The sequence below is a fragment of the Anolis sagrei genome, chromosome 2 (assembly GCF_037176765.1).
Source record: "Anolis sagrei isolate rAnoSag1 chromosome 2, rAnoSag1.mat, whole genome shotgun sequence".
NCBI classification, from domain to species: Eukaryota; Metazoa; Chordata; class Lepidosauria; order Squamata; family Dactyloidae; genus Anolis; species Anolis sagrei.
Window position 1 is genome coordinate 248,651,579 of NC_090022.1, and position 20,049 is coordinate 248,671,627.

General features: G+C 38.4%; 1 protein-coding gene across 1 annotated transcript in view; it reads right to left on the reverse strand.

Annotated features, from left to right (window-relative positions):
• Positions 1 to 18,757, reverse strand: part of LOC137096213 (tropomyosin beta chain-like) — a 71,791-nt gene extending 53,034 nt beyond the window's left edge. The window contains exons 1-2 of the mRNA XM_067464856.1: positions 18,188 to 18,757; positions 17,208 to 17,307 (exon numbers count right to left, since the gene is read on the reverse strand). Coding sequence (XP_067320957.1) covers positions 17,208 to 17,307; positions 18,188 to 18,757 — 670 coding nt within the window. The remainder of the gene's footprint in view (positions 1 to 17,207; positions 17,308 to 18,187) is intronic.
• Positions 18,758 to 20,049: the final 1,292 nt, after the last annotated feature.

The following is a 20,049-nucleotide window of genomic DNA, read 5'->3' on the forward strand; positions in this document are numbered from 1 at the left end:
TTCATCTTGTTCCAAAGTAGACTATACATCCTCTCAGATGGCTTCATGCTATTTGGGAACAATGGTCTGATCTATCCTCTTCCTCTTTTATATTGAAATCTAAATATTAATGTGTTATATAATAAGAATGAGACTTCTCACTGCTGAGTTTCTGCAGCTTTTACAAGAACTCAAAGAGTTTCATAAGAGAAGGATGTGCCGTTGTGTATAGATTAAACCAGGAAGCAGTCCAGGAGTTATTTTCCCATCAGTGCATTGGTTTCATCTGTGTATAAGTCATATGTGGTGGCACTGATGCAATTTTCAATAATCGGTAGTCACTAGTGGCGTTATCATTGACATTGGGACGTTTGTTCCCACAGTTTGGGAAGCTGTGGCTTTTGTGACCTGGGTTGGAAGCCTATGATTTAATAATAATAATAATAATAATAATAATAATAATAATAATATATTGTCGAAGGCTTTCATGGCCGGAATCACTCAGTTCTTGTGCGTTTTTTCGGGCTATATGGCCATGTTCTAGAGGCATTTCTCCTGATGTTTCGCCTGCATCTATGGCAAGCTTCCTCACCTCTGAGGAAGCTTGCCATAGATGCAGGCAAAACGTCAGGAGAAATGCCTCTAGAACATGGCCATATAGCCCGAAAAAACCCACAATAATAATAATAGATTACAAGAACCAGGCTTTTGTTAAACATATTCAACTGTTCATATTATATTCTGCAATACAACTGCTTGGTTCGCTGCTGATATGATAAATAAAAATAAACAAACTGTTCATATTTTAGTACAGCTTTATCAAATAATTTAGAATATTAAACTCTTTTGTACTGCAACTGTAATATCTGACAACTCTCTGCTGCTTAGCCTTGGTTCCCATCCTGTCTACTCACCATAGCAATACAACCTAGTAATGCAACTTATTTTTTTTCTAAATAAAGTCTTCACTTTGAATATATCCACAGTTGAAAAACTTCTTAAAACACCTTGCTTTGCTTTTCCAGCCAGTGTATCATATGTAATACTCAGCAAAGAAAGCATCCAGGAGGTATGTGCATGAATTAGAACTTTTAGTACTGTTCTATTATCTGGGCAGAGGCCACTAGGGGGTGCTAGAGAGAGAAGGATAGCCCATTTTATGGGGGTGGGGAGTGGGTTGAAGGAGTAAAATCATTTCCTCTCATTTTCCTGTTATTCCTCCCATCCATGTCCCCATCATGGAAACAACCCTCGTTTATGATATGAGAAAACTGGTGAAATAGTTTTCTTCCTTCAACTCTCCCCCCCCCCCCCCGCCCCCAATGTAAAATGGACTATCTTTCTAGCAACCCCTAGTGTGCCTCCGCCTAAGGGAACAGTACTAAAACTTTTACAGTGATTAGAAAACAATGCAGTCTCTGATAAGTGGGCTGACCTAAGTTAGACCTTTTTCATCATTATAACAGCCCATACCAATATACCCTTGCTATGGAAGTTATTAAAAGGTGCAGTGTTCACTAGATAGAACTAGAAGATTTAAAATGCTGTATTTTCTTACTGAAAGTTAAAATGGCTTTTAAGCACAGCAACTATCTAATAGAAACAATTTCCAGATAATTAGCTGCTATTCCACAAATCATGCTGCTTGTTGCAAAATACTGGTCAGTGAATTAAAAGTAATTTCCCTTCAAGGAAGAAGAACAGAAAAGGAGGAGGAGGAGGAGGAAGAGGAAGAAAAAGAGAAGGAGGGGATGAATCTGGTTTCTCTACCCAATAAAGACTAATTAGACTAAATACTTGCCTATTTGGAACACATAACTATTTCCTTCTGATCCTTTTCCTATCTAGTGTGGGTAATGGTATGTTGTAAATGCATTGCCAGTTGTTGTTTTTTTTCCTACTGATGTAGCCTGGAGAGCAGAAGTTCTCATATATTAACTGAAGGAGTATGATGTGATCCCTCGCAAGCATTGACAGTAGGATGATCCATACCTAAGAAAATGGCATCTGCAAGGATGTGGGAGTTTTTAGAAAGCCATAAGAAGATAGAGATGGCTCTGGGAATCTCCAAACAGTCCAATGAGAGCTTAACCTCTTTTGTAGCGATGAATTACTGGGTAAATGTTGGCAAAAAGTAACATAAAACCAAGAGAATTGAGAAACTCAAAGGGGGAACCTTGTAGTGGGCATAGGTAGCTGGAGCCCTAGATAGAAGTACTGCACTTTGATAGCTGATGATTCTGGTATCAGTGGGTAGTGAAATTGTTCTTGGTTTTAGCCTAGACTTTAAAGAATCATGGATTTATAGAATCTTAGAGTTGGAAGGATCACATGGACCATCACGTCCAACCACCTATCATGCAGGAATATGGAAAGAAATCACTCATGAGAGATACTCATTAAATCTCTGCTTAAATACTTAACCAAAAAGAAGGCCCATTGCCTTCTAAGGAAGTTGATTCCATTGTCAAACAATTCTTAAAGTACAAAAAAAGTTCTTCCTTGTGTTTAGATGGAATCTTTTTTTCTTACACCTGTTGCAATCAGTTGTTCTCTTTATACTCCCTGGAGCAGGGGAACACAAGAGCTAACCAAGATACTGCATTCTATCCCCCAAATAGGTCCAGGATGTTATGTATATACTTCCTTTATTATTCAGATTGAATCCTGAAATAGATTCACTTCTCCACTGACATCAGAACCCCCAGAGTATATTACCTCCCATTCAAAATTGTCTTTCAGATTGCATAAAACTGAATGTGAAGGCGGTTTGAAGGAGGAGTTTTCAGAATATGTTGGATTGTGCTTGGGTACACCTTGATATAGTTTGGGGCAAAAATAAATCACCTAAAAAGCACACTTCTAAACATTTACATTTTTAAAAACAATGATCAGGGAGAACCAAAGAAAAGCCTTTAAATAATATCATATCTCTGCGTGAAAGGTGACATCCATTCCTAGCTTTCTCTGTTCACTAGTTTTTAGTTAACATGCTTGGATAAATTCATAAATTGAGAAAAGAACATTAAAGTGGAGAAATGACCCAATATGAACATTTAACACATATGTACTTTGATAGTCTGTTAAATATACACTGACTATGTTTTAGCATAAAATATATGTGTTGGTGCACATTCTTAAGGAAATGTACAACATTTGCAGTAATGTGTTTTGAACCTCATATTATGTTAAGAAGTACAAATCAGTTGTGTTTGCTATAAAATTCAGTCTAAATGAGGCCAATGACCAGACACTGTGTTCTGAAATGGGCCCAGGGCCAGTGTAATTGTTGTCAGACCAGAAAAAAATGTTTTGCTTGTTTAAATGTGCAGAAGTAAAACAAAGTACCACCAGCTATACAAGCTGGACATAAAATGCTGCTGTCAGTGACTAGAACGGCATTAAGGCTTTGCTAATCAGCCCTGTCCCTGATTGTCATCCTCTGCACTCAGTCATTCAGATCTAAGTGATCATAAAATTATCAGGCCCATCTTTAAAGCACTTCACAGGCAAGGGCCAGGGAAGGCAAGGAGGGCATGATTGTAGCCTGATCAATGAGCCTAAAGCATTCACTTAAGGAAAAGTGTGGTTTCACTGCTGAAATATCTAATTGGAGCTGATTTCGTGCTGTCTAAATTCACCCTTAAGGATGAAACATATAATTATATTAGATGCAAATACTGTGGTCATAGTGACACCTGTAGGAGGGCTAGAAGGATTGTGGACTTTTCACCACTTATGTTTGCAAGCATTGTCTTTAATTGACAAATTGAAAAAAAATATGTCCACTCCCCACCACTTCCAAAAAGAGGATTTTGCAGCTAGAGGAAGCTGGGAAGAGGAAATAAGACATCTAGTGGGTACTGAAAACCTTTGTCTTCTGGCAGACCTATCCAGTCAATGTTGACTTGTGAATTTTAGCCTGCAGTGTGAATTTTAATTTTATCTGTGTATATTTGTTATATGTGTTTTAATAGTGTTTTCTTTTTTTCTCACTGTTTTACCCATTTTGAACCTTACCTTGAGCCATAATGAGAGGAGGCTAATACATAATTATTATTACATTATTATTGTTTTACTGACATAAAAGCACAGTATGTCACAGCAAACAAGACCTATATGCTGGATTTCGTATTTAAAAAATCACAAGTCGAACACTTCCCAAGCATCTAGGACTGTGTGCTGTTATTTCGAATGATGCGCGCAGATCCAAGTAAGGTGGCCTTTTGGAGTTGACAGATCTTGATTTTGTCGATGTTTATTGTTTCCAAATGCCAGCTGAGATCTTTTGGCACGGCACCAATTTTGATTTTGAGGTCTTGATAGTGGCTGAGTTTTCCCTGATGTTTTTCCTCAATGCAGCTGTCACCTGGTATGGCGACATCAATAATCAAGACTTTTTTCTTTTCCACAATCATGATGTCTGGTGTATTGTGTTCCAAAACTTTATCAGTCTGGATTTGAAAGTCTCACAGTATTTTTGCATGTTCATTTTCCACAACCTTTGTGGGTTTATGATCACACAAATCCTTTACTGCTGGCAGGTGGTACTTGTGACATAAGTTCCAGTGAATCATCTGGGCCACAGAGTTGTGTCTTTGTTTGTAGTTTGTCTGTGCGATTTTTTTGCAACAGCTGAGGATATGGTCCATGGTTTCATCAGCTTCCCTGCACAGTCTGCCTTTTGGGTCATCTGCTGATTTTTTGATCCTGGCCTTAATGGCATTTGTTCTGATGGCTTGCTCCTGGGTTGCAAGAATCAGGCCTTCTGTCTCCTTCTTCAGTGTTCCATTTATGAGCCATAACCAGGTCTTCACCCTGTCAACTTTTCTTTCAGTTTTGTCAAGGAACTACCCATGCAATGCTTTGTTGTGCCAACTGTCAGTTCTGGTTTGTAGTGCAACTTTCTTGTACTGGTTCTTTGTCTGCTGTGCTTTGAAAAGTTTCTGAATACTGACTTCAATTAAAGCAGGTTCTTGGCTTTCCTTGACATATTCTGCCAGGGCATGTTTTTCTTCTTCAACTGTTTATTTTACTTGTAAGAGTACTCTGCCACCAGACCTTCTAGGCAGATAGAGCTGGTCAACATCACTGTGAGGATGTAGTGAATTATGAATGGTCATGAGTTTTCTTGTTTTTTGTCCAAATTGTCCAGTTCTGCCTGCATCCAGTTTATGATGCCAGCAGTATATCTTATGACAGGTATAGCCCAGATGTTTATGGCCTTGATGGTATTGCCTCCATTGAGCTTGCTTTTGAGAATTTTTCTGACCCTTTGAATCTATTCTTTGCTGACCACAGTTTTCACATGTTCATGTTTGATATTGTCCAGCCCAGATATTTATAGGCCTCTGGCTGGTGACACTTTATTGCTTGGCCATTGGACACATTTATGCCCTCACTTTCAATGATTTTTCCCTTCTTCAGTGCCACTGTCGAACATTTTTCCAAACCAAACTTCATGTTGATATCAGTGCTAAAGATTCAGACAGTGTTAGTCAGAGATTGGATTTCAGTTTCAGTTTTCCCATACAGCTTCAGATCATGCATGTACAGCAGATGTGAAATTTTCTGAGATCTCTGATATGTTTGATAGCCAAGATTTGTTTTTTGAAATAATGTTGACAGAGGGATCATGGCAATGATGAAAAGCAGTGGGGACAATGAGTCTCTCTGGAAAAGTCCATAGTTTTGATTTCCAACAGAAGTCCATAGTTTTGATTTCCAACAAACAGTTCAGTTTTCCAGTGCTTCATCATATTTTCAATAAAAGTGCCAACATTTTTACAAATCTCAATGGTGTCTAGGCACTTGATGATCCATCTGTGTGGGAGCTAGTCAAAGGCTTTTTTGTAGTCAATCCACGTCATGTGAAGATTGTTTTTTCAGCTTTTGCAGTTCTCCAGAATCACTTTGTCATTTAATAACTGGTTTTTTGTGCCCCTGCTTTCCATTTGTTGCCTTTCTGTTCATCTGGCAAGATATTATTTTCTTCAAGATAATCTTGAATTCTGTCAGCTATGATGCCAGTCAATAGTTTAAACATAGTGGGCAGACATATATTGCCCTGTAGTTTCCTGGTGCTGCTCCTTTTGCTGGATCCTTTTGTATCAGATATGTTCTCCTAGTTGGTAACCATTCCTTCTTGCAGCATCTCATTGAATTGTTGGGCCATTTTCCCATGTAGACTAGTCAGATATTTTAGCCAAAATCCATGCAGTTGATCACTACCAGGTGATGTCCAGTTCTTGACTTTTTGCACTCATTTGCTGATCATTTCAGTTGTTATTTCCATCTGTTCCATTTTGTTCTGTGAGAATTTTTCTTCAAACTCCTTTATCCACCCAGCATTTTTGTTGTAGTTCTTATTATTTTCCCAGAGTTCTTTCCAAAATTTAGTTGCTGCAGTTTTCTTGGGATTTATGGCTGTTGTTTGGTTCAGACTCTGGTAGAATTGTCTTTGGTCTGATTATTATTATTATTATTATTATTATTATTATTATTCACATTGTGCTCCTTATCCTCCATTGTGTCTTCTGCTGACACTAAGGGGTTAAGTGTGATTTTCAGACATAGCCTGACAAATTTCCAGCTTATTAATGTGATAGTAAAGGACAAGCAACGTGCCAGAGCATCTCTTCTACATGGAATTTTATATTTGGGTTTTATTTAGGGTTTGGTTTATTTTTAGAAAAATTGTGAATGATTCAAATTCCTGGATCATGATGATACTGAATTAATTATCTGGACTGCAGTCATAATGTCATACCAGAAGTGGACCACCAAGTTATAGAACTCACCAGTCCATAGTCTATCAGTGACCACAATAGGAAAAAAATCAAGAAATGTTAAATATGTCAAAATGCCAGCTTGTGCCCAAGCTAAGGGCCAGGGGGAGGCACACCTACACCCTCGAAAATAAACACCAAAATCCTCAGAGCCTGTAGTATCTGATGCCACCTGTATTGCATTCTGGAGAAGGAAATTTCATCTCCAGAAGGAAACAGCATTAACGTTAGCTAGTTTGCCAGATCTCTCTATTGATACAAATTCTGTAATGGGGACTTATGACTCCAGCTATGACATCACATAGCTTGCTAAGGAATGACCTGCCAGGGGCAATTACCCTAAATGCAAAGTTGGGATGCCCATGAAAACTCTAAAACTACCTAAATATTGCCTTAAGAGAAATAAATGGATCCTAAATTGGAGATCCTGCAACTTTTGAGCAGGTAACCTGGAGAATTGGTGCACTGTAATCAGCTTAATCCCCAGAAAAATGATCCTGTGGTAGAGCCCTCGGTTTTTTCATGTGCCAATAGAACTCCCAATGAAATTGTTCAAAATGGGGCATTAGGTCAGTGCATTGACCAGTACCCACTCCATCTAGAGCCCACTCTATCTGTTCACCGGGATTGTGGCGCAGCTGGCTGAGTGTCAGCTACATTAAGATCACTCTGACCAAAAGGTCATGAGTTCGAAGCCAGCCTGGGTTGGAGTGGGTTTCCAACCAATTGTGTGTAGCCTGTTGTCGACCTTTGCAACCCGAAAGTCAGTTGCATCTGTCAAGTAGGAAAATTAGGTACCATCTTAAAGTGTGGGGAGGCTAAATTAACTAATTTATGAGGCCATAGAGAAGACTCCAGCAGAGCATTCCAGCGGGGGAACATGCGGGGAATGCGGAAATACTTCATCAGCATCGCAGATGGACGATGAAAGCGACAGCTCCCCTGGTGGCCAGAAAAAGTTAAATAGCCTCTGTGTATGTCTGTATATATTTGTATGTCAAAAATTGGCATTGAATGTTTGTCATATATGTGTACACTGTAATCCGCCCTGAGTCCCCTGTGGGGTGAGAAGGGCGGAATATAAAAGCTGTAAATAAATAAATAAATAAATAAATATAAATAAATTTAAAAAATCCAAATTATTTACCATTCCAGGTAATCCTGAAAGAGAGCAAACAGCCCATTCCAAAAATATGCTAAAATTTTTAAATGGATTGCATGGCATGGAATACCCTATGAGAGAGGCTCTGTCTACGAAAAGGGAACCATCAAAGGAAGAACCCAGGAGGGAGATGTTGTCAGGGTGAAAAGGAAGCAAGTGAAAGATGGGAATTTTGCCAGCTCAGCACTCACCTGTCATGGACTCTTATCTGATGTGTTCAAGACACCAGAACACCTCCATATCATGAATTCAAAGCCAAGGTTGAGGAATTAAAATATCTGAGATCCTGTGTGGGAAAGAGCCTGAGAACACAAACTGTCTCTGACTGGAAGACCTGGAGGCTGAATGGAGGGACTTTTGTGAATTGAGGTATGGGGTTTTGGGAGGTATTGAGCTCAGAAGTTGCCTGTGTTTTCTTCATTCATAACTTTGTTGTATAGTAGTAAACCTAGCATTAAATAATTTCCCAAGATTTCCTTGTGAGCGAATTTAATTGCTATCAAGGTTCTGCTATCATTACATCATCCTCCTTTTACGAACCTCATGCACAGCCCTGTCAAATGAGGTATAATGCTTTGAACATAACTCAGCAGGAATGATACCATTTAACAAAATTAAAACCCTCTACAAGGTAATGTGCTACCACGATATCTGGGTACCCATGGCAGAATTCCTTTAGACCGGACAGTTAAAAAAAGAACTTAAAGATTACATCTTTAAGTTCTTTGTCCTTGGAGAAAAATGGAAAACAATTTCCGTTCCACCTGTATTCATATCTTGGGCTGAAGCTTCTTTCCTGGCCCATCCGTGAAGGCGGTCCATGCCTTAGTCACCTCTAGACTGGATTACTGTAATGCACTCTATGTGGGGCTGCCCTTGAAAATGGCTTGGAAATTCCAAATGGTCCAATGGGTGGCAGCCAGGTTGTTAATCGGGGCTCCTTACAGGGAGCGGTCAACCCTCCTGTTTAAGGAGCTCAACTGGCTGCCATTCATTTTCCGGACCCAATTCAAGGTGCAGGTTCTCACCTACAAAGCCCTGAACGGTTTGGGCCCCGCCTACCTGCACGACCGCATCTCTGTATACAAACCCACGTGATCTCTTCGATCATCTGGAGAGGCCCTGCTCGTGCTCCCACCTGCATCGCAAGCGCGATTGGTGGGGATGAGAAAGAGGGCCTTTTTGGTGGTGGCCCCTCGACTCTGGAACTCATTTCCTAAGGACATCAGACATGCCCCAACTCTGGCAGTCTTTAGGAGGAGACTGGTTGTCCCAGTGTGCCTTCCCAGAATAATGATCCCATAGCACTTTGTCCTCCAAAGCACTTTACATTGTTTTAGGTCTGCTTGTATGTTTCCACAAACTGCCCCATCACTTTTTCGCCCATGTCCAGCATTATTTTTAATTATAATTACATTTAGCCTACCCATAGATTTTAAAGTGTGTTGTCCTATTGTTAATGCTTATGCTATTGTTTTATTGTCCTGTTTGTTTTTAAATTGCTTGTATTGTTGTTATTCCTTTTATTGTTGTATTCTGGTCTCGGCCTCATGTAAGCCGCACTGAGTCCCCTGGGGAGATGGTAGCATGGTATAAATAAAGTGTTATTATTGTTGCTGTTGTTGTTGTTGTTGTTGTTGTTATTATTATTATTATTATTATTATTATTATTATTATTATCATCTCCATTGATCAAAGCCCAGAAAAATATGCAAAAGAAAGCCCTTAATGTGCATTGATGCTCTGTGGTTTGTGTAATCAGCATGCAGGCCTTACATTAGTTTCAAGATTTCCTATGTAATCATTTGCAGAGTGAAACCGCTTTCCTCAATACCAGCTTGAAACTACATTAAATGTTCAGTGTAGATGTGCTCCCTATATAATTTGTTTGATTTTCACAAGGACTTTTCTTTTTGGCAGAAGATGGCAATTGAAGTTAAACAGCCTTCCTTCTTTAGTCATTATATTTTTTTATATATTTCTTAAGAAGTGGGCCCACATCTTCATGTTTTTTCGTTCTTGTTCTTGATATATCTGACCCCTCTCCTTTATTCTTTTTTTCTTGCATGCCTAATTTTATTCTAGTTCTCTGACATTCTTCCTGCTTGCCAAATATTTTGCAAAATAATCTGTGCTTGTTGCATTTTTCATTTGCTTCTTAGGAGAAAGTAAACCCAAAGATGATTGTTGATGTTTACATTTTCATATAAATATACATTATTGCATTGTTTCACCCGTGCACCACTACTCTTGCAATATATACTGTAAATTATTATAATCACCTGCAATTTCTTTTTCCCCCTCCAATGGTTATGATGACTATGTATTGCTAATATATTTCACTAAATGTCATAATAATAAATGGCCTATAAAACATTTAATTTCATGCAATATCTTTCTTGAAAATACCATAGTGGAGTAAGTTACAATTTTAATATATTTTTCAAAATGTCACGATTTGTAAACCTGTCAGGAAACTCCATAAACCCACTTTCAATATGTGTAACGCAGGAAGTCCTTTGAATAATATGATGGTTTCATTAATGTACATAATTAGTACTGTGAAGAAAATATATTAAAATCTCTATTTCTTCAGGCTAAATAATCCCTAGACATGCAACAGGATCATACCCATTTGTATATTGGAGAAATATTAATCTACATATTTGCTTAGTTTTTAATAGCACTGACCTAGCATATGTGTAAAATGACTTTCCCCACTCTTGGTTATACATAAATAAGATGACGATTATTTATTTTTACTTTTCTGGTAATTATCTGAATTCCCCTTAAAACACCACAAAAAGTATTTGAGGAATGAAAGTGGAACATTTATACCCAAGTAAAGAGAATTGTATTAGGATTTTATCAACTGGGATGGTTGTTTCTAATTATTATCCAGGAATATACGTGGTGCAAAACAACTACTATTATTTCTTTTCCAGCTGACTGAGGAAAAACAATATTTCAGCAGGCCAAAACACTCCTAGTATAGAAGTAACTGAAAAGTCATTCATGTATTAAATGTTTTTCTCCTTTAGTATATACCACAGTCTTAGCCAATAATAACAAGAACTATCTCTGGCCTCAACTGACTTATTTATTTATTTATTTATTTATTTATTTATTTACTGTACTTATTTCCTTGTAATGGTAGAGCTTAATCTATAATTTTATAAAGAAAAAGAGAGCATTTATCTTCATTTCACTGAGCAGGATATTACCCTGAAGTATTATGAATTGAGGTAGAGTGCGGATGGTGATGGAAACATTCAGATCTCAGGCATCTCAAGCATATGAAATGCTACAATATTTATATTGGAACTTGAGCTGGTAGAGAAAGAAACTAATCTTCCCCACAAACAATTGAATCTTTATAAGAAATTGAAGCATCTGCTTATTTAAAAGGGAAAAATAATTACAATTGCTTTGCTGATTAGTTTGTAATTATTACAAGGCTAGCTCCCCTAGTGCAGATATCTGCTGTCACCTTGAGATACAGCAAAGTTATTGTTCCCACACAAATGTATGTGCAAGCAGAAAATCAAATCGTGTTATTTTAAATCTGAAAAGTATTTCATTTTGTTCCCATGAGAAATAAACTCACCATGAGAAATTAACTCACCACTCAGAATAACCCTCTCTTTCTTGTATATGATCACCCTCTTCAGTATAAGGCCACTGTATTGTGTACCATTGTGCATCAAGATACTCCACCTGTCCAGGAACAAATACATGGAACATTAATTGCAATATGGGAATAACTCCCTTTAAAACAGTTAGATTCATCCATGCTTTGTGGCCATATTATATTTTATTTACTGCAGGGCTGGTCTTCAGGTTTGTGTAGGACTACAGCTGCCACCATTCCTCACAATCAGCAATGATACCTTGGATGTATGGGTATTTTAGTCAAAAACATGGTGCATATGTTATCTAACAAGTAAATATTATTTCTGGTACATTCCCTGCCGAGTATAATTTTTACCATGCTTCTTACTAGATGAAACTTTCTGGATTAGAGCTGTCAGATGTAAAGCTGGAAGCTCAGTGAATCAACAAGAAAGTATGCAGAGGCAGTACTTCCCATCCCACTGTGGCCAATTTGCTCATCCTTCTCACCTGCGTAAAGTCCATTTGTGTAAGTTACTTCCCACCAAGAGACATACTTGATTAGACTCATATGTGTTGCATATGATATCAAAAGATGTTCACAGTGTATTCTGTACCCATAAATTGCTTGCTGAAGGAATATGTGGACCCCCAAGGAGAGGTGAGAGAAAATATGTCACTATGCATATAACTTAGGTGGCAACTGCATTGAGAGGCTGATGCATCTTGGATGAACCCACTGTCTGCCATAGCTTCTCAAATTTTAATTTGTTTACTACACTCAAATTTTCTTCTTTTTTTTAAATTACTCTATATCCCTATGGATGTACAATCTCAATCTCTGTCTTCCCTTCTCCTTTGTACTGTTCCACTGAACAGGAATAGGTCTTACTTGTGGGAAAACATGCACAAAACCATACAAGGAAGATATTTGAAAAGATGTCATAAGGAAGAAGGAGAAGACATGTTTTCTGCTGCCCTGGAGGCTAGGACTCTGGGTGCTTCCACTCAGGACCTAAACCTGTTTTGGAGCGGGATTAAGAAATGAATTTAAGTCCCCATGGGTGCCCAGAGGAAGTAGACTTTCCTGGAGTTGTCTTTTTTCCAGCAAGTAACTACTGCAATGGAATGGGGTCAACTCCACCACCTCCAAAGCCTTAAAATAAAATAAAAATTTACCAAACTTCCTGACTGTAAGAGCTGTTCAATTGTGGTGGAAATTCCTTATTTGGAGGCTTGTAAACAGAGGCAGGATGGCCATCTGCTGCTGATTGTGCTTTTCCTGCTTGGCAGGTGATTGTACTACTAGATCATAGAACCATAGAATCAAAGAGTTGGAAGAGATCTCATGGGCCATCCAGTCCAACCCCTGCCAAGAAGCAGGAAAATTGCATTCAAAGCACCCCTGACAGATGACCATCCAGCCTCTGTTTAAAAGCCTCCAAAGAAGGAGCCTCCACCACACTCAGGGGCAGAGAGTTCCACTGCTGAACAGCTCCCACAGTCAGGAAGTTCTTCCTAATGTTCAGATGGAATCTCCTTTCTTGTAGTTTGAAGCCATTGTTCCGTGTCCTAGTCTCCAGGGCAGCAGAAAACAAGCTTGCTCCCCCCACCCTATGACTTCCTCTCACATATTTATACATGGTTATCATGTCTCCTCTCAGCCTCCTCTTCTTCATGCCTCATAGGGCTTGTTCTCCAGACCCTTTTTATTATTATTATTATTATTATTATTATTATTATTATTTTATTAAGTTTTATTTTACAACATTACAAAAAAGACACACAAAACAATCACACAAACAAACAGCTGATTACAAGTATAACAAGGTACAGATGCACATGAACATATACATTAAAAACTTGGCCAACCTCAGTTGGCCGGACCTCCTCTCACCCACTCTAGTGGATTTTCTCTTTGTCTTTGTTTGCAGTCTTCATTTTTATATACAGATATATGTATTTATATAAAGATGTATGTTTTTACTCTAATGCTTAGTTCTTGTATGGGTATATTCGATATTGTCCTTCTTGCTTCAAAAACTTTCGTGTAAATATCTTTATTGTCCTATCTTTAAAGGTTCTCATGTTTTCTGTCTCATGGTTTCCTTTTATTTCTCACTAGTTCGTTTCATTCCCTGTGTTCCCTTCCGCCCATTAACTTATACCTTACTTCTTTTCCTGATCTGTGTTGATTTGCTTTTTAGTATAGTGTTTGATATTAAGATAAAAGTTTTAACTGGAAATTTGCTTTATGTATTGTAGCTTGCGGCACTTAGAGAAGATTGTACTCCGTACTTATAAAAAAATGTATATTTAGAAAAAAAACAAAATAAACCTTTGAATTAACGTATTTGCCACAAATAAGCGGCGATTAGAGCCATGACTGTGGGGATGTTATTTGCCCATTTACAATTTTAACTTCTTCTCCTCCAACCACTCCTCAATTGGTGACCAGTTTGTCTCTGTAATCGGTATATTTCGTGTAGTTGAAAGGATATATGATAGGTGATCCATATTCTTTATGTCCACTATTTTATTGATCCATTCTGCCTCCGATGGCATTTCCTTTTTTCTCCAGACTTTGGCGAGGAGTATGTGAGCCGCCGTAACCAGATAGACGAATAGCTTATCAGTCTCTTTGTCCCATATTTTTTCTGTTAAACCCAATAGAAATGTCTCTGGATTTAAGGGGATGTTTTTTCTTAGTATTTTTTGGCAGTTTTCTTGGATTGTTTTCCAGTAAGCTTTTACTTTCACACAAGTCCACCACATGTGTTTGTAAGTTCCCTCCTCTAGCCCGCATTTCCAACATTTATTACACATGTTTTTCGAAAATTTGGCAATCTTGGAGGGCGTTAGATACCACTGGTGTACCATTTTAATCCAGTGTTCTTTTATCTCATAGGCATATGAATAGTTTGTTTTTATATTCCAGATGATGTTCCATTCTTCCAATGATATTGTTCTTCCTAACAGTCTTGCCCATTTAATCATATATTCTTTGATTCTCTCCTCCTCCGTAGACCATTCAAGCAGTAGCTTATATGCTTTGGTAATGAATTTACTTGGTTTTTCTATTAGTCTGTCCCAGGCGGATACGCTTTCCATGAAGCCTATTTGTCTGTCTTTTACGAAGTACTCTTTCAGTTGCCAATATTGAAGCCATGTGAGATTGTTGTATTTTTCTTTTAGATCTTCTAATGGTCTCATTTTTTCTTCCTTTCCTGTCTTTGCAAGAAGGTCTTTATACGTAGGCCATGTTCTCCAGCCTATCTCTCTCCTTTGATGGGCTTCCAAGGTGGAGAGCCATAGCGGCGTTTTCGGGTACATTCTCCCCTTATACTGATCCCAAACTTTTAGGAGGGCCGCACGGATGAAGTGATTTCGGAAATTTTTTTCCACCTTTGCCTTGTTGTTCCATATATAGGCATGCCACCCAGATCTTAGGTCGTGGCCTTCTAACATTAATAATTTTTTATTCTGCAATCTGATCCAATCTATGATCCACTCCATACAGCTGGCCTCAAAATACAACCTGAGGTCTGGTAAACCTAGACCGCCTCTTGTTCTTTCGTCTGTTAGATTGGTGAAATTAATTCTGGGTTTTTTGTTATTCCAAATGAATCTTGAGATGTCTCTGTTCCAATCTACGAATAGTTGTTTCTTTCTTATTATTGGTATATTTTGGAATAAATGCAACATTTTGGGGAGTATATTAGATTTTACCACTGCTATTCTGCCCATGAGAGAGAGTTTCAAGTATTGCCAGTCTTTTAGATCTTTTTTAATCTGTCTCCATTTTACCTCATAGTTGTTTTTTAATAGCTGAGAGTTCTTCGCCGTGATATATATACCAAGGTACTTAATTTTCGTTGTTATTTGTAGGCCTGTAAGGGCTGTCAATCTTTCTTTTCTTTCCCTTGAGATGTTTTTGGTGAGTATCATTGATTTTGTTTTATTAATTTTAAGGCCTGAGACCTTGCCAAATTCTTCTATTTTTTCTATCCATAGGCTGATGTTACTGAGGGGGTCTTGTATTGTGCAAATAAGGTCGTCAGCGAACGCTCTTAGTTTGAAGGATTCCTTCTGTATTGTTACTCCTGTCAGTCTGTTATCCTCCCTGATCTCGTTTAGCAGAATTTCTAGCGCTAGAATGAAAATTAGCGGTGAGAGGGGGCAGCCCTGTCTCGTGCCTTTCTCTATCATGAATCTTTCTGATTCGTGCCCGTTTATCTTGATGGTTGCGCTTTGGTCAGCGTAGATGGTATTTACGGCATTCATGAAATTAAACCCTATGTCCATTTCTCTGAGTATTGATTTGAAGAAGGACCAACTTAGGTGGTCAAATGCCTTTTCCGCGTCGACCGATAATATCGCCAGTTCTTTCTCGTTATGACTTTCAAAATATTCAATGATGTTTAAGATGTTTCGGACATTGTCTTTCATCTTTCTATTTGGCAGAAAGCCAGTCTGCTCCTCCTTAATCCACGTTACTAAGAAGCTTTTTAATCGTTCTGCTAATATTGATGTAAAGATCTTATAATCGCTATTTAATAGCGAAATTGGTCTGTAGTTCCTTACACCAAGGGGGTCCGTGCCTTCCTTATACAACATTATTATGCTGGCCTCTTTCCAGGTTTTTGGTATTGTACCGTTTTGTAGGATGTTGTTCATTACTCTTTTAAGTTGTGGTATTATAATTTCCTTTAATTTTTTGTAGTATAGCATAGGAAGGCCGTCTGGGCCAGGTGCTTTCCCTGCCTTGAGTCTCTTTATTGCCCCTTCTAGTTCTTCTGTCGTGATCTCTTTATTTAGGGTTTCTCTATGGGATTCCGATATTCTTGTTATTTTCTGTTTGCCCAGATATTCATTAATTTTTTCCCTGCTTATCGGATCTCTCCTATATAACTTCTTGTAGAACTTATGGAACTGGGCCGCTATCTCCTCGTCTTTTGTATAGATCTTGTTTCCTTCTTCAATTTGTACGATGTTCTGTTTGCTTTTTTTCTTCTTAATTCTCTTGGAAAGCCACTTTCCTGCCTTGTTCGCATTTTGAAAGTGGTCTTGTTTTAAGAAGGCCAGATTTCTTGCCATTTGTTCTAGCTCCATATTTTCTTTTTGCTTATTCTGCAGTTCCAGCTCTAATTTGATTTTTTCATTCTTTGGGTGCCTTTTAAGTTCTTTCTCTAGTTCCTCTATTTTGTTGTTGATATCTAGTTCCTTCTGTTTTTTCAGCTTGTATTTTCTGCTATTTTGTTGTATGAAGACCCCACGCATATAGGCCTTACTGGTGTCCCAGATGATTTCTTCTGCCATATTGTCAGTATCGTTGATTTTAAAGAATTCTGTCAGTATTTCTATGTTCTTCCTTATGTCTTCCTCCGATCTTAACAAGTACTCATTTAGTCTCCATGTTTTCCTTTCTCTTTTGTGATTAATGGCTACTTCCATCGGGCAGTGGTCCGAGAGGTACCGTGGTAAGATCTTTATCTTATTAATTCTCCCCACTAGCGTCTTTGTGACCCAGACCATATCGATTCTGGTCCACCTTTTGTGCCTATTCGAAAAGAATGTATAGTCCCTCCCTTTTTTGTTATGGGTCCTCCATGCATCTCTTAGGCTAAACTCCTCTTTTAGTTTAAGCAGGTTAGTAGGTAATTTACCTCCTACATCTTTCTTTTTCTTGTTGTCTAATGGGCTTTTATCCAAGTTGGTGTCTAGCACCCCGTTGAAGTCCCCCGCAATAATGAGCTCATCATACTCCTGATCCACAAGAAAATTTTTCAATTTATTTACAAATACATTTTTTGCTCCATTGGGTACATATAGGTTACATATTAGCAATTTGGATCCTCCTCTTTCTACAATTATCCCTATAATCCTACCTTCTGTGTCTTTAAAGGCTTGTTTGGCTACTATTGGTTCTCTAACGTAAGTTACTACACCTTTCTTTTTTTCTGGGGCGGAGGAAGCGAATACCTTAAAACCTTTCTGATTTAGGTGTGCCATGTGTTTCTGATGGATATGTGTCTCTTGCAGTAGTGTTATGTCATAATTGTTCTTTTTCATATTGTTAAATACTTTCCTCCTCTTATTTGGGGAATTTAAACCGTTTATATTTAATGATAGTAAATTAAGCTTCCATTCCATTTTCATTTTTTCCGGTGCTATCCTCTTCTTTTCTTGATTCTTCTGCATCCGGATCCCAACCCTTCAGCTCTTTAACATATGTTGTACCTCCTGGGGATGTTAATCTTGCTCTTTTAACTCCTTGTTTTTGGCCCTTCAAGGGTTGAGTTTCTAACTCATTTTGTAATTTCTTGTAGAAGTCTTGAGCTTTTTCTTCTGATGTAAGCCAAACTCGTTCTCCTTTATATGTAGCCATTAATCCTTCGGTTCTTTCCCAACGGAATCTTATATTAAGTTGTTTCAGTTTTTCCATCAGGAAGAGATATTTTTTCCTCTTCAGTAAGGTGGATGGTGGGACTTCCTTCAAGATGATGACTTTCCTTCCTCGATAATGGGTTTGTTGTTGGTTATTTTGTTTAAGAATGCTATCTCTGATTGTCTTTCTGGTGAAGTTTGCTATAACGTCTCTATCTGTTTTATTTCTTTTTGCATAATTGGTTGATATGCGGTGTACACGGTCAATCTGTTTTTCTATAACCTCCTCCGGGCATTCCATTAGCTTCGCCGTTAGTTCTATCACGATTTGTCTGATGTCTTCTTTTGGATCTTCAGCTATATTTCTAAATCTAAGTTGGAATTCCAGTTCGCTTGTCTCTAGCTTCTCCTGCTGCTTCTCGAGCATTAGGCTTTTCCCTGTCAGATCTTCCAGTCTTTTCTCGCATTGTTCCTGTTTGTTTGCCAGTACCTGCTTTTCCTCTTTCAGTACTTTCATTTCTTGCTGGAATACTTGTATTTCTTTCTTCATTGCATTTAAGTCCTCTGACATTTCTTTCCTCATTTTCTGGAGTTCTTTTTGGTGTTCATCTTGTTTTTCTGAGAGTTTTTTTAGCTCTTCTTGATGTACATCTTGTTTTGCTGAGATTCCTTGTATTTCCTTTAATATCTCTTTCATTATTCCTTCTCCCGAGGCCGAAGTCTTTTGAATTTGTCCCGTGGGCTGTTGCATTAGACCTTTATCTCCTTCTTTTTCTTTTTCCTTATCCACTCTCTCCCCCTTATCTTTCTTGAGTTTAGGTGTAGTCATCTTTATCTATTCTAGTTTAGTGGCCTTTGATTTGGTTTATATCTCTTTTTGGCTCCTTGTTGCTATCTGATGTTCGTTTCTTCTTACTGTCTCTATCCTCCCCTCCCTCCCTATCCTTGTCAATCTCTCGGTTTCTTTCACTCTCCCTTCTACCACCTATGAGTCCTCCTTCCCCTCGGCTCAGTTTCTGAGTAAATAAGTAGGTTTATTGCCTTCTAGTGGATTTTGGAGAAGATGTGTTATGGACTGGGTTATGAAGGGTACTGAAGATAGTGTTTACAAAAATACCTATATAGCTCTGTATAGCTCTGACACTGCAATTTGTTTGTTATTGTTGTGGATTTAACAGTTCCCAGAGACAGTCGTTTTTTTTTTCTTCCCTCTTCTGTATTACTACAATATTTTACTTTGCTTGGTATTGCCGCTAATAAATTTGGGTTAATTAAGCAAATTTGAAAAATGGACTAGGGAAAGACAAAAGGAGGGAGGGAAAGAAGGAAGGAAAGAGAAAGAAAGAAGAGAGGAAAGAAGAGAGGAAAGAGAGGAGAGAGAAAAAAAAGGGGGAGAGCAGTACAGACAGGTCTCAATCACATTTCTCCCATCTCTGTCCTCCCCCCCCCCCCCCACGGCCCCTTACAATCTTATTATTCAGTATAATACACAATAAAAATACTCTTATTACAACATACTTCTACATTTCACAGTAATATAATCTATTGCACTTCACAGTGAAACAATGATACAGTTTTTCTCCTTGATTATGGTTTAAAAGGCTGCTTCAGACTCCTTTTTCTTAGGCAAGCCTTTTCATCCCCCCTTTGTCCTCAAGTCTCCTTTAGTCCCCGGCTATTCCTGTATTTTATTTGGTTTCAAGTTCTATTGTGTCCCTGCTGTATCTCTTTTGATTTGCACCTTCTGGTCCTCTCCCTCCAAGGAACGTGCTCAGATGGCAAAGAGACTTTGAAAAGGAGGCTCTGCTCACCCGGCAGCCAACACAATGAGCTGAGAGTTGGGCTGAAGTGTTTGTAGTGAGTTCTGTTGCTAAGCGGATAGACAGGCGCACACTCAGGCCAGACAATGAAGCTCCAATGGGGTGCGAGAAGGATTTTTTCCAGAATATTATCACTGAGCGGAAGGATGTGTTAGAGCCCTCCCTTCAACATCACCCTGCTAGGAAGGTCAAGTAGGAACAGCAAGGGAGGGTTGGGGCACAGTCTGCTGTATCTCTTTTGACTTACTCTTCTAGATGTTCTTCTGTCTCCCTTTTGTATTTTGTCTCCACCTTCTGTTCG